The 12,807-nt window shown below is 34.9% G+C and overlaps 1 protein-coding gene across 1 annotated transcript in view; it reads right to left on the reverse strand.

Annotated features, from left to right (window-relative positions):
- Window positions 1-443: 443 nt before the first annotated feature.
- The window catches only part of LOC134694140 (scavenger receptor cysteine-rich type 1 protein M130-like), a 42,409-nt gene continuing 30,045 nt past the window's right edge, over window positions 444-12,807 (reverse strand). Inside the window, exons 6-7 of the mRNA XM_063555136.1 lie at window positions 1,861-2,033; window positions 444-454 (exon numbers count right to left, since the gene is read on the reverse strand). Of these exons, the coding sequence (XP_063411206.1) occupies window positions 444-454; window positions 1,861-2,033 (184 nt within the window). The remainder of the gene's footprint in view (window positions 455-1,860; window positions 2,034-12,807) is intronic.

Consider the following 12,807-nt stretch of genomic DNA (forward strand, 5'->3'; position numbering starts at 1 on the left):
AAGAAATATATGGAAACTTCAAAACTTGTTTGGTGTTCTTTTCACCAGGATATAGAATTATAATCTGATTGTCCGGATTCTATCAAAACAGGAGAACCTTTAGTCATAGAATATTCAGTCTTGTCACTATAGTCATATAGTCTAGAGTTTTATACTTTTTCAAGTGGTTGGAATTCAGAGATTTAATTTTGTTTTCTGTTGGGTTAGTCAACCCCTGGCTCGCTACAATATTATGCTTGTACACTCAACGTCAAAGTTACACAATTGCACTTCAGCTTTCTTAACAACAAGTTGACGTTGCAGTGTCAACGCACATCAGCGTGGCCATTGCGGTTCGGAGTAGCATCGCGGTTCAATGTCCTACATATATATTTCACATATGTAGTTGATGCTTGAAGCCTCCTTCACAGAAATACACATATAATAATAAATAAAAAATAACATTATTGGGAATCTGAAATCATATGAAAAAATTAACATTCGGCCAAAAAAACCATATACAATACAATTGCAAGAGGTAATATATTGTATTTTACTCAGATCTTTCAAATTTTAAAGTATTTAAATTTATTTAGAATAGGTAGTTTAAACTGTGAAACTTGGCTATGATTTATAATTACATTGATGTCAATAATGTAGAAAGAAATTTCAAAGAGCACTTGGAAGAACAAGCAGTTTTACGTTGTTTTCAAGAACACTTAATAATAATATGTAATTTAGGTATCCAATATTGCGAAGAAAGTTGTCTTCCTTTAACTTTGGTTGGAAGTAAATAATCAATATTTTACGACAGTTTTAAAAACATTTGCCAATATCGCACTGTGTTTGATTTTTATTTCTTTTAATATTCTTGCAATGAAACTAAAACGTACAGCAAGCTATTAAAAGTTGCAATCACAAATCGTTTTACACGAAGAAAACGTAGTAATTGTTTTTTATCCTTTTGCACTGCAGACGAAATTTGTCAATATTTTTTATGTGTTCGAATTAAGATAAAAGAGGGACGAAAGAATCAGAGGGACAGTCAAACTCATTAATCGACGAAAAAGACAACGCCATGGCTGAAAATGAAAAAAGACAAACAGACAAACAATAGTTCATTTGACACAGCAGAGAAAACTAAAAAATAAGAAACAAGAACACCCACCAAATATTGGGGGTGTTCTCGGGTGCTCCGGAAGGGTAAGCAGATCCTGCTTCACATGTGGCACCCGTCTAGCTGCTCATGCTTTAACAAATCCGGTAAATAGTCTAATTCGGTAGGTCACATTCATGAAAGAGAAGGGAGTTGTAGTTATGACGTAAGGAACATATCCAATATCATTTATGAATAAACGGTTATTCCATAAGGGATTACCATTTCGTGATGGCGTCCGTAAAATTTACGAAGGGATGATTTCAGCTTCACCATTTTGGAACTCTTAGTTTAATAGATTCCTTGATAAGCTGAAATCATCTCTTTTGTCGTAAAGTTCTTTTCAACCGACTCTCATTGTAAATTTCTAGATGCATTCAACATAGTCACCAACTTTTGAATTTTTTAGTGAAAAACATTATCTATATAGCGGAACGTAAAGTCAAAAGATATTGCTTACTTCCTATCTTTCTTCCCCAGTCTCATAATAATAAAAAAAACAAGTCGGCAAGAAGAAGGTCACAATTGGTTCCCATTGGAATGCCGACAGTCTTTTGAAAAACAAGTCCTCCGCACGTAGCAAATATTTTGCCAATCAAAAAAGCAGGCATCTTGATAATGTCAAATTTTGAGAATTTATGGTTTGAATCAGAGTGATCCTTTATAAAGTAGGATTTATCCCTCTCCAAGACAAAAGTAAGTTTATAGACAAAATAAATGCTTACCTTCATTCGAGTTAAAACATTCAATGCCAACGTCATCGTTGTGCTCGCAGTTTACACTATCCCCACTTGAACTTGAACAGTCACCTAATTTAAGTTCATTTCCAGAGCATCCAAGATTATCAAGCCATATTTTTCCTGTACCATTACCTATGGCGCCAATAAATTTTCCAGTGCTGTAAAAATATAAATATCGTCATTTCTCACTGAGTTAAAATATCAAAATTTTAATGGATCTCTTCAGGACCATATGAGTATTTGGACAATACGCGTATGGCCATGACCATTTGCGAATACTCATATGGTCCGACCATATAAGTATATACTCGTTTGGTTATTTACGGGCCAGACCATATTTGTATTTGGACCATACAGGTATATTCAAAAAATGATATGCTTAAACTTAAACTTTATAAAAAACATCGATGGCTACATGCAAATTTATCATTTATAATTCAAAGGCTGCATAAACATTAAGTACTGAGGGCAAAGTTAGTTTTCATCGATTATCTATGCATAGGATGACAATGACTTCCAAACGAAACCATAGCTTTTTTGGGGTCCTGGGTCATTCCGATGTGTCCACGGTGTTTTTAAAAAGCTCTATATCTCCAATTAAGTAGCTTGACTGAATTACATCATATTACCAGACATTTTTTAAATAATTTAGTGTCCTTGCTGGTGACATCATTCATTTTTTTAAAAACAAAACACGTATAAGTAACAAAATTCCGAATATTGCACTGCTAATGCTTATTATATAAAATTTCAAAAGTAAGTAAATTATAAGACTCTTTATCCTGTCGACTTAAATGTCAGTTTATAAATGATATCGGATATGTTCCTTACGTCGTAACTACAATCCCCTTCCCTTTCATGAATTTAACCTACCGAATTAGACAATTTACCGGATTTGTAATCACATAAGCAACACGACGGGTGCCGCATGTGAAGCAGGATCTGCTTACCCTTCCGAAGCACCTGAGTTCACCCCTAGTTTTTGGTGGGGTTCGTGTTGTTTATTCTTTAGTTTTCTGTGTTGTGTCATGGGTACTATTGTTTTTCTGTTTGTCTTTTTCATTTTTAGCCATGGCGTTGTCAATTTGTTTTAGATTTATGAGTTTGACTGTCCCTTTGGTATCTTTCGTCCCTCTTTTATAGTAAAACAGTTTACTTCTTGTGTAACAGATCATTCAAATATTTTTGGAAGTTTGCCATTCACTCGTTATAACATATTGATAATGAAAATCTAAAAAATAAAACGTGTTTACTAAAGGTTTGACTAGTGATGAAATTAACAATGTGAAACTGCTTTTTATTTTAGTTTTAATCTTTTTATTATTAATTTTTAACAGATCTATAATAAAATGACCTTTGGTAATGTCTTTTTAATAACGTGACAACTAGAAGGGTTATATGATGAGTTAATTTGAGTTAATTAACCTGTTAATTATCCCGACCATACGCGTACAGTCGGACCATATCAGTATATACCCATATGGTCATGACCATACGCCAAAATATTCATATGGTCCGGAACAGATCTTTTTCAGAAATCAATACAGATTGACAATATATTTCTGACGTAAATAATGTAAACTGCAATAATCGATGTACATGTTCGCATGCGTTATTAATTTTTGCGATAAGTCTCTAAAATGCATTTTTGCGACAAGCGTCTTACAAATAATGTGTACAGTACAAATCAACAAAATCAAGCATCTTGATGAAAACGGCGAGAATGCATGTGCCATTACTCATTAAAAAAAAAAGAAACGCATTGACATGGTATATAGAAATATAAATATCTGCAATGTTAAAGATGTATTTGATTTAAATGACTCAACAGATTAAATCACCTGGCGGAGATGGTATCATTTTTTATTTTTATACTGGGATATTATAAATGATGACTTCTTAACTACAAGACATATCTTTAATAAGTTTTGGGTAAATCTTAACATAACAGGGGTTTAACCACACTTAATGATGGAGAGAAAAAGAAAATATAGAAATTTTGACACCGAGCACTTTACCTAACTGTTGCAAAGAATATACTGTGAGAGTACAGTCATTCGTTATGAATCAATTGAATGGCTTAATCTACAAGTTAAGTGCCTAACGAAATGAAACAATTGCAAGGGAAATCTAGGCAAGGAAAGATCACCAGTATGTTTGACCTATTTTCTAAAGAATACATCGATGTCAGCAAACGGTCTTGTAATTTTATACACAAATTAAGACTGAATTTTCTCATTTGTTCTTCACACCCATAAACTATACGACTTTGTTAACCTCAACATATTTATGAGCAAAAATTCGATCAATGAAAGTCTGACTAGTGATGATATACGATGAAAAGTCATTTCATATCTTCAGAATTATAACACGAACAAAATCGATAGCTTCATATTGGGCTTGCTTTTTTAAAAATTACTAAAAATAAGTTCTTCAATCCAAAAATGCATTTGAAGCACTTTTAATGTAACTGTTTTCATGACATGTTTCACACATAATGAACACCTTCGATAATTGTTTATCTGTTGATCATTCGATCTCTGGTTGATGACCAATTCTGAAAACACTTGTTCAAAAATAAAAGTGTTTACTTTCCAATTTTCTTCAATTGAGAAAATTTATAAGCATAGATTATCAGCTTATTTTTGAAAAATTATTATATCTAAAAATTGATGAATATGAGACAAATAAGTTAGTGAAAATGTCCCACGGATAATAAAAGAAAACAAGTGATCGTTTTCAAAAATCTTTGTTTCTGATAGCTACAATTGCTTTACTCGATGTTTTTCAGAAAAAAATAGAATCTACGAATTTTAAGAACCTACCAAAATGTAACTATTTCCCTAATCACAATAAAAATGATACCGACGAATAAAGTACTCATAAAGTATCGGAAAGGCTAAATCTCATCATTTTTGCGGATCATAACGGGTTTGCTTAAGGTAGAACCTTAAACGAGGCTAATTGAATTATTCAGGACATTATAAGATATATTGACAATGAAGATGAAAAAGAAATAATGTTATAAAATTTAAGGGTTTGATAGAGAAGAATTGATTTTGTACCGGAAAAAAATAAAATGAGGATCAAAATGCTATTATGTTATTCTACTTCGTATATTAAATCAACATATTTACATAAAGATACTTTGTGAATAATCGCGCAGCTAAGCAAGAATCTCTAAAAGAACATTTTCAAGAATGGTGAATCTTTTACGATGAGGGTCGGTTCAAAAAATAAAATGTACGACAAATAGATAATTTCAGTATCCAAATTGTAAACGAGTATATATCTCCAAATTAATACGATAGTCTTTGGTTGATAGTACTATCATGATTTCCTTGATATAGTGTTGCTTCTCACAAGGAAGCCATTAAACCAGGAGTTCCAGATGGTGAAGTTGAAATCAACCTTTGTAAATTTTACGCCTTCAGTTGGTTTACTAGTAAATAATAATCGTATAACAGATGATATCGGATATGTTTTCATGTCGTAACTACAATCCCCTTCCTTTTTCAGGAATATGATCTGCTGAGTTATATTATCTACTGCGTTTGTATTAACATGAGCAACACGACGGGTGCCACATGTTGAGCATCATCAGCTTACCCATCCGGAGCAATTGAGCTCTCCCGCAGTTCGTGTTGCTGAGTCTTTAGTTTTCTATGTTGTGTGTTCTGTTCTTTTATTTGTTTGATTGTTTTTTTTTTCTTTATTTTAGCCATGGTGTTGTCAGTTTATGTTCGATCCATGAGTTTTACTGTCCCTCTGGTATTTTTCGCTCGATATCATTCAGACTTAGTCATCTCTTTTTTGTCTGTCGATGACGTTCAATAAAGGCAACATCAGTATATCGCTATTCGAAAGTCATAAATCGATTGAGAGAAAACAAATCCGTTTTACAAACTAAAATTTAGGTAAACACATCAACTATAAGTGCGACAAAAAACCAAAACGACAATGCAATGCATATAGAAATGAACTATAAGATAACAACAGCCATTTTCCTGACTTGGTATAGGACATTGTACGAAAAAATGGTGGGTTGAACCTGGTTTTGCGGCTAGCCAACCAACGCACTTTTTTGGCAATATTACATTACATGACAGGACTACAGTACAATTTAATGCAAGAACATCCAGGACAGAGAAATACACAAACAAACATTACAAATATGACATTTCGACATGCTAATAGTTATCAAAAGAGGGACGAAAGATACCAAAGGGATAGTCAAACTCATAAATCTATAAAAGGGAAGGGGATTGTAGTTACGACGTAAGGAACATATCCGATATCATTTGTGAAACGGTTATTCCATAACGGTAAACCAACGCGTGATGGCGTACGTAAAATTTGCGAAGGGATGATTTCAACTTCACAATTTGGAACTCTTGGTACCAGACCCATAATTTGATACACTATACGTGTGGTCCAAGGACACGGTTATCGTCCTTTGGTTTTCGTTGTCTACGAATATAGTCCCTAGTGTAAACAGTGTATAACTTGCATGCTTTATTTGATACACTTTCCCAATTTATATATTGATATTAAATGCCTGAAATATTAAGAAGGGGGATGTAATAACATGTCAAATTTGGATGCTGAATCGTTATGTTTAGTAGTGAATAGGTCCAGTTCTAAAAGGTCAAATTTTTTTTAAAGCTGTCAAACTGAATTTTACACACCCTTAACACAGAATTGTCAATATTTTGAGTTAGAGCTGGTAGAAGTTTCTATAATTTTGATATTATTGATTTTTTTCAATTTGAGTTTGTTGTCAAAAAGAAATGCACTACGAAATAACTGTGTTTTCGGGCCTAAAAGTTTCGTCTACATAAGACTCACCAGTAATGCTTAGATCAAAATAATAAAGAAGGCCAAACAAGCACAAAGTTAAAGAGTAATGTTGACCTAAAATTCTAAAAAATAATGCCAAATACGGCTATAATTTTTACTTCTGCAAACAGTAAATTTATAAAGATGATCATATAAGTATTGTCCATGTCAACAACGAAGTAGTGACTTACCACAGAATAAAAACGAACACGTAAAACAAAAAAGGGAAGCACTTTAAGTAGCATGTTTTATTTTCTATTCTATCGCCGCTGATTTATTCGAATATTACTGATTTCAGGAAGACAACATGGCGGCTCCTTAGTTACGAAATATCAACTTTGGATTTGACTGTAGCTTACAAGAAAAACATGAAAATTAAAAATGGTAAATTTTGGGTTTTAGAATTAAAAGAATTAAAAAGATTTATTCTAGCGGTTAATCACGAAATAGTACATGCAAACTAGAGATTTATTAGAATATTTGCTATTAATCAAACTGTGAGTAAAACAGAACGGCCACATACAAAAGACGGGGATATTTGTATTCACGAATTAAGTAGTTTGTCCTGAGTTAAACCATTTGATGTGTTTAGAGATTTCATGCATATATTCAAATATTCAGAACTTATCTTTGCTCATTGCATTCATATAGGTCAGCAGTAAGTGACAAACTAACATATAAAATATTAAGGTCATCATTATATCGTGTTGAGCCTTAATAGTTATCAAAGGTACCGGGATTATAAGTATGTACGCCAGACTCGCGTTTCGTCTATATAAGACTCATCAGTGACGCACATATCAAAATATTTATAAAGCCAAACAAGTACAAAGTTGAAGAGCATTGAGGATCCAAAATTCCAAACAGATGTACCAAATACGGCTAAGGTAATCTATGCCTGGGATAAGAAAATCCTTAGTTTTTCGAAAAATTCAAACTTTTGTAAACAGGAAATTTATAAAAATGACCACATTAATGATATTCATGTCAACACCGAAGTGTTGACTACTGGGCTAGTGAAACCCTCGGGGACGAAACGTCCACCAGCAGGGACATCGACCCAGTGGTGTAAATAGTTATCAAAGGTACCAGGATTATAATTTAGTACGCCAGACGCGCGTTTCGTCTACATAAGACTCATCAGTGACGCTCATATCAAAATATTTATAAAGCCGAACAAGTATAAAGTTAAAGAGCATTGAGGATCCAAATTTACAATCAGTTGTGCCAAATACGGCTAAGGTAATCAATGCCTGGGATAAGAAAATCCTTAGTTTTTCGAAAAATTCAAACTTTTGTAAACAGGAAATTATAAAAATAACCACATTAATGATACTCATGTCAACACCGAAGTGTTGACTACTGGGCTGGTGATACCCTCGGGGACGAAACGTCCACCAGCAGTGGCATCGACCGAGTGGTGTAAATAGTTATCAAAGGTAACAGGATTATAATTTAGTACGCCAGACGCGCGTTTCGTCTACATAAGACTCATCAGTGACTTGCATATCTAATATTTATAAAGCCAAACATGTACAAAGTTAAAGAGCATTGAGGATCCAAAATTCCAAACAGTTGTGCCAAATACGGCTAAGGTAATCTATGCCTGGGATAAGAAAATCCTTAGTTTTTCGAAAAATTTAAACTTTTGTAAACAGAAAATTTATAAAAATGACCACATTAATGATATTTATGTCAATACCGAAGTGTTGACTACTGGGCTGGTGAAACCCTCGGAGACGAAACGTCCACCAGCACTGGCATCGACCCAGTAGTGTAAATAGTTATCAAAGGTACCAGGATTATAATTTAGTACGCCAGACGCGCGTTTCGTCTACATAAGACTCATCAGTGACGCTCATATCAAAAAATTTATAAAGCAAAACAAGTACAAAGTTGAAGAGCATTGATGATCCAAAATTCCAAACAGTTGTGCCAAGTACGGCTAAGGTAATCTTTGCCTGGGAGAAGAAAATCCTTAGTTTTTCGAAAAATTCAAACTTTTGTGAACAGGAAATTTATAAAAATGACCACATTGATGATATTCATGTCAACACCGAAGTGTTGACTTCTGGGCTGGTGATACCCTCGGGAACGAAACGTCCACTAGCAGTGGCATCGACCCAGTAGTGTAAATAATTATCAAAGGTAACAGGAATATAATTTAGTACGCCAGACGCGCGTATAATCATGTTCGTCTGCATAAGACTCATCAGAGACGCTCATATCAAAATATTTATAAAGCCAAACAAGTACAAAGTTGAAGAGCATTGAGGATCCAAAATTCCAAACAGTTTTGCCAAATACGGCTAAGGTAATCTATGCCTGGGATAAGAAAATTCTTAGTTTTTCGAAATATTCAAACTTTTGTAAACAGGAAATTTATAAAAATGACCACATTAATGATATTCATGTCAACACCGAAGTGTTGACTACTGGGCTGGTGATACCCTCGGGGACGAAACGTCCACCAGCAGTGGCATCGACCCAGTGGTGTAAATAGTTATCAAAGGTACAAAGGTACCGGGATTATAATTTAGTACGCCAGACGCGCGTTTCGTCTACATAAGACTCATCAGTGACGCTCATATAAAAAAATTAATAAAGCAAAACAAGTACAAAGTTGAAGAGCATTGATGATCCAAAATTCCAAACAGTTGTGCCAAGTACGGCTAAGGTAATCTTTGTCTGGGAGAAGAAATCCTTAGTTTTTCGAAAAATTCAATCTTTTGTGAACAGGAAATTTATAAAAATGACCACATTGATGATATTCATGTCAACACCGAAGTGTTGACTTCTGGGCTGGTGATACCCTCGGGAACAAAACGTCCACTAGCAGTGGCATCGACCCAGTAGTGTAAATAATTATCAAAGGTAACAGGAATATAATTTAGTACGCCAGACGCGCGTATAATCATGTTCGTCTGCCTAAGACTCATCAGAGACGCTCATATCAAAATATTTATAAAGCCAAACAAGTACAAAGTTGAAGAGCATTGAGGATCCAAAATTCCAAACAGTTTTGCCAAATACGGCTAAGGTAATCTATGCCTGGGATAAGAAAATTCTTAGTTTTTCGAAATATTCAAACTTTTGTAAACAGGAAATTTATAAAAATGACCACATTAATGATATTCATGTCAACACCGAAGTGTTGACTACTGGGCTGGTGATACCCTCGGGGACGAAACGTCCACCAGCAGTGGCATCGAACCAGTGGTGTAAATAGTTATCAAAGGTACCGGGATTATAATTTAGTACGCCAAATGCGCGTTTCGTCTACATAAGACTCATCAGTGACGCTCATATAAAAAAAATTTATAAAGCAAAACAAGTACACAGTTGAAGAGCATTGATGATCCAAAATTCCAAACAGTTGTGCCAAGTACGGCTAAGGTAATCTTTGCCTGGGAGAAGAAAATCCTTTGTTTTTCGAAAAATTCAAACTTTTGTAAACAGGAAATTTATAAAAATGACCACATTAATGATATTCATGTAAACACCGAAGTGTTGACTTCTGGGCTGGTGATACCCTCGGGGACGAAACGTCCACTAGCAGTGGCATCGACCCAGTAGTGTAAATAATTATCAAAGGTAACAGGAATATAATTTAGTACGCTAGACGCGCGTTTAATCATGTTCGTTTGCATAAGACTCATCAGAGACGCTCATATCAAAATATATATAAAGCCAAACAAGTACAAAGTTGAAGAGCATTAAGGATCCAAAATTCCAAACAGTTTTGCCAAATACGGCTAAGGTAATCTATGCCTGGGATAAGAAAATTCTTAGTTTTTCGAAATATTCAAACTTTTGTAAACAGGAAATTTATAAAAATGACCACATTAATGATATTCATGTCAACACCGAAGTGTTGACTACTGGGCTGGTGAAACCCTCCGGGACGAAACGTCCACCAGCAGTGGCATCGACCTAGTGGTGTAAATAGTTATCAAAGGTACCGGGATTATAATTTAGTACGCCAGACGCGCGTTTCGTCTACATAAGACTAATCAGTGACGCTCATTTCAAAATATTTATCAAGCCAAACAGGTACAAAGTTGAAGAGCATTGAGGATCCAAAATTCCAAACAGATGTGCCAAATACGGCTAAGGTAATCTATGCCTGGGATAAGAAAATCCTTAGTTTTTCGAAAAAATCAAACTTTTGTAAACAGGAAATTTATAAAAATGACAACATTAATGATATTCATGTCAACACCGAAGTGTTGACTACTGGGCTAGTGAAACCCTCGGGGACGAAACGTCCACCAGCAGTGGCATCGACCCAGTGGTGTAAATAGTTATCAAAGGTACCAGGATTATAATTTAGTACGCCAGACGCGCGTTTCGTCTACATAAGACTCATCAGTTGAAGAGCATTGAGGATCCAAATTTCCAAACAGTTGTGCCAAATACGGCTAAGATAATCAATGCCTGGGATAAGAAAATCCTTAGTTTTTCGAAAAATTCAAACTTTTGTAAACAGGAAATTTATAACAATGACCACATAAACGATATTCATGTCAACACCGAAGTGTTGACTACTGGGCTGGTGATACCCTCGGGGACAAAACGTCCACCAGCAGTGGCATCGACCCAGTGGTGAAAAATAGTTATCAAAGGTAACAGGATTATAATTTAGTACGCCAGACGCGCGTTTCGTCTACATAAGACTCATCAGTGACGCTCATTTCAAAATATTTATAAAGCCAAACAAGTACAAAGTTGAAGAGCATTGAGGATCCAAAATTCCAAACAATTGTGCATAATACGGCTAATGTAATCTATGCCTTGGATAAGAAAATCCTTAGTTTTTCGAAAAATTCAAACTTTTGTAAACAGGAAATTTATAAAAATGACCACATTAATGATATTCATGTCAACACCGAAGTGTTGATTACTGGGCTGGTGATACCCTCGGGGACGAAACGTCCACCAGCAGTGGCATCGACCCAGTGGTTTAAATAGTTATCAAAGGTACCAGGATTATAATTTAGTACGCCAGACGCGCGTTTCGTCTACATAAGACTCATCAGTTGAAGAGCATTGAGGATCCAAATTTCCAAACAGTTGTGCCAAATACGGCTAAGATAATCAATGCCTGGGATAAGAAAATCCTTAGTTTTTCGAAAAATTCAAACTTTTGTAAACAGGAAATTTATAACAATGACCACATAAACGATATTCATGTCAACACCGAAGTGTTGACTACTGTGCTGGTGATACCCTCGGGGACAAAACGTCCACCAGCAGTGGCATCGACCCAGTGGTGAAAAATAGTTATCAAAGGTAACAGGATTATAATTTAGTACGCCAGACGCGCGTTTCGTCTACATAAGACTCATCAGTGACGCTCATTTCAAAATATTTATAAAGCCAAACAAGTACAAAGTTGAAGAGCATTGAGGATCCAAAATTCCAAACAATTGTGCATAATACGGCTAATGTAATCTATGCCTTGGATAAGAAAATCCTTAGTTTTTCGAAAAATTCAAACTTTTGTAAACAGGAAATTTATAAAAATGACCACATTAATGATATTCATGTCAACACCGAAGTGTTGATTACTGGGCTGGTGATACCCTCGGGGACGAAACATCCACCAGCAGTGGCATCGACCCAGTGGTTTAAATAGTTATCAAAGGTACCAGGATTATAATTTAGTACGCCAGATGCGCGTTTCGTCTACATAAGACTCATCAGTGACGCTCATATCAAAATATATATAAAGCCAAACAAGTACAAAGTTGAAGAGCATTAAGGATCCAAAATTCCAAACAGTTGTGTCAAATACAGCTAATGTAATCTATGCCTTGGATAAGAAAATCCTTAGTTTTTCGAAAAATTCAAACTTTTGTAAACAGGAAATTTAGAAAAATGACTTCATTAATGATATTCATTTCAACATCGAAGTGTTGACTACTAAGCTGGTGATACCCTCGGGGACAAAACGTCCACAGGCAGTGGCATCGACCCAGTGGTGTAAATAGTTATCAAAGGTACCAGGATTATAATTTAGTACGCCAGACGTGCATTTCGTCTACATAAGACTCATCAGTGACGCTCATATCAAAATATTTATAAAGCCAA

The sequence above is a fragment of the Mytilus trossulus genome, chromosome 13, assembly GCF_036588685.1.
Source record: "Mytilus trossulus isolate FHL-02 chromosome 13, PNRI_Mtr1.1.1.hap1, whole genome shotgun sequence".
NCBI lineage: Eukaryota > Metazoa > Mollusca > Bivalvia > Mytilida > Mytilidae > Mytilus > Mytilus trossulus.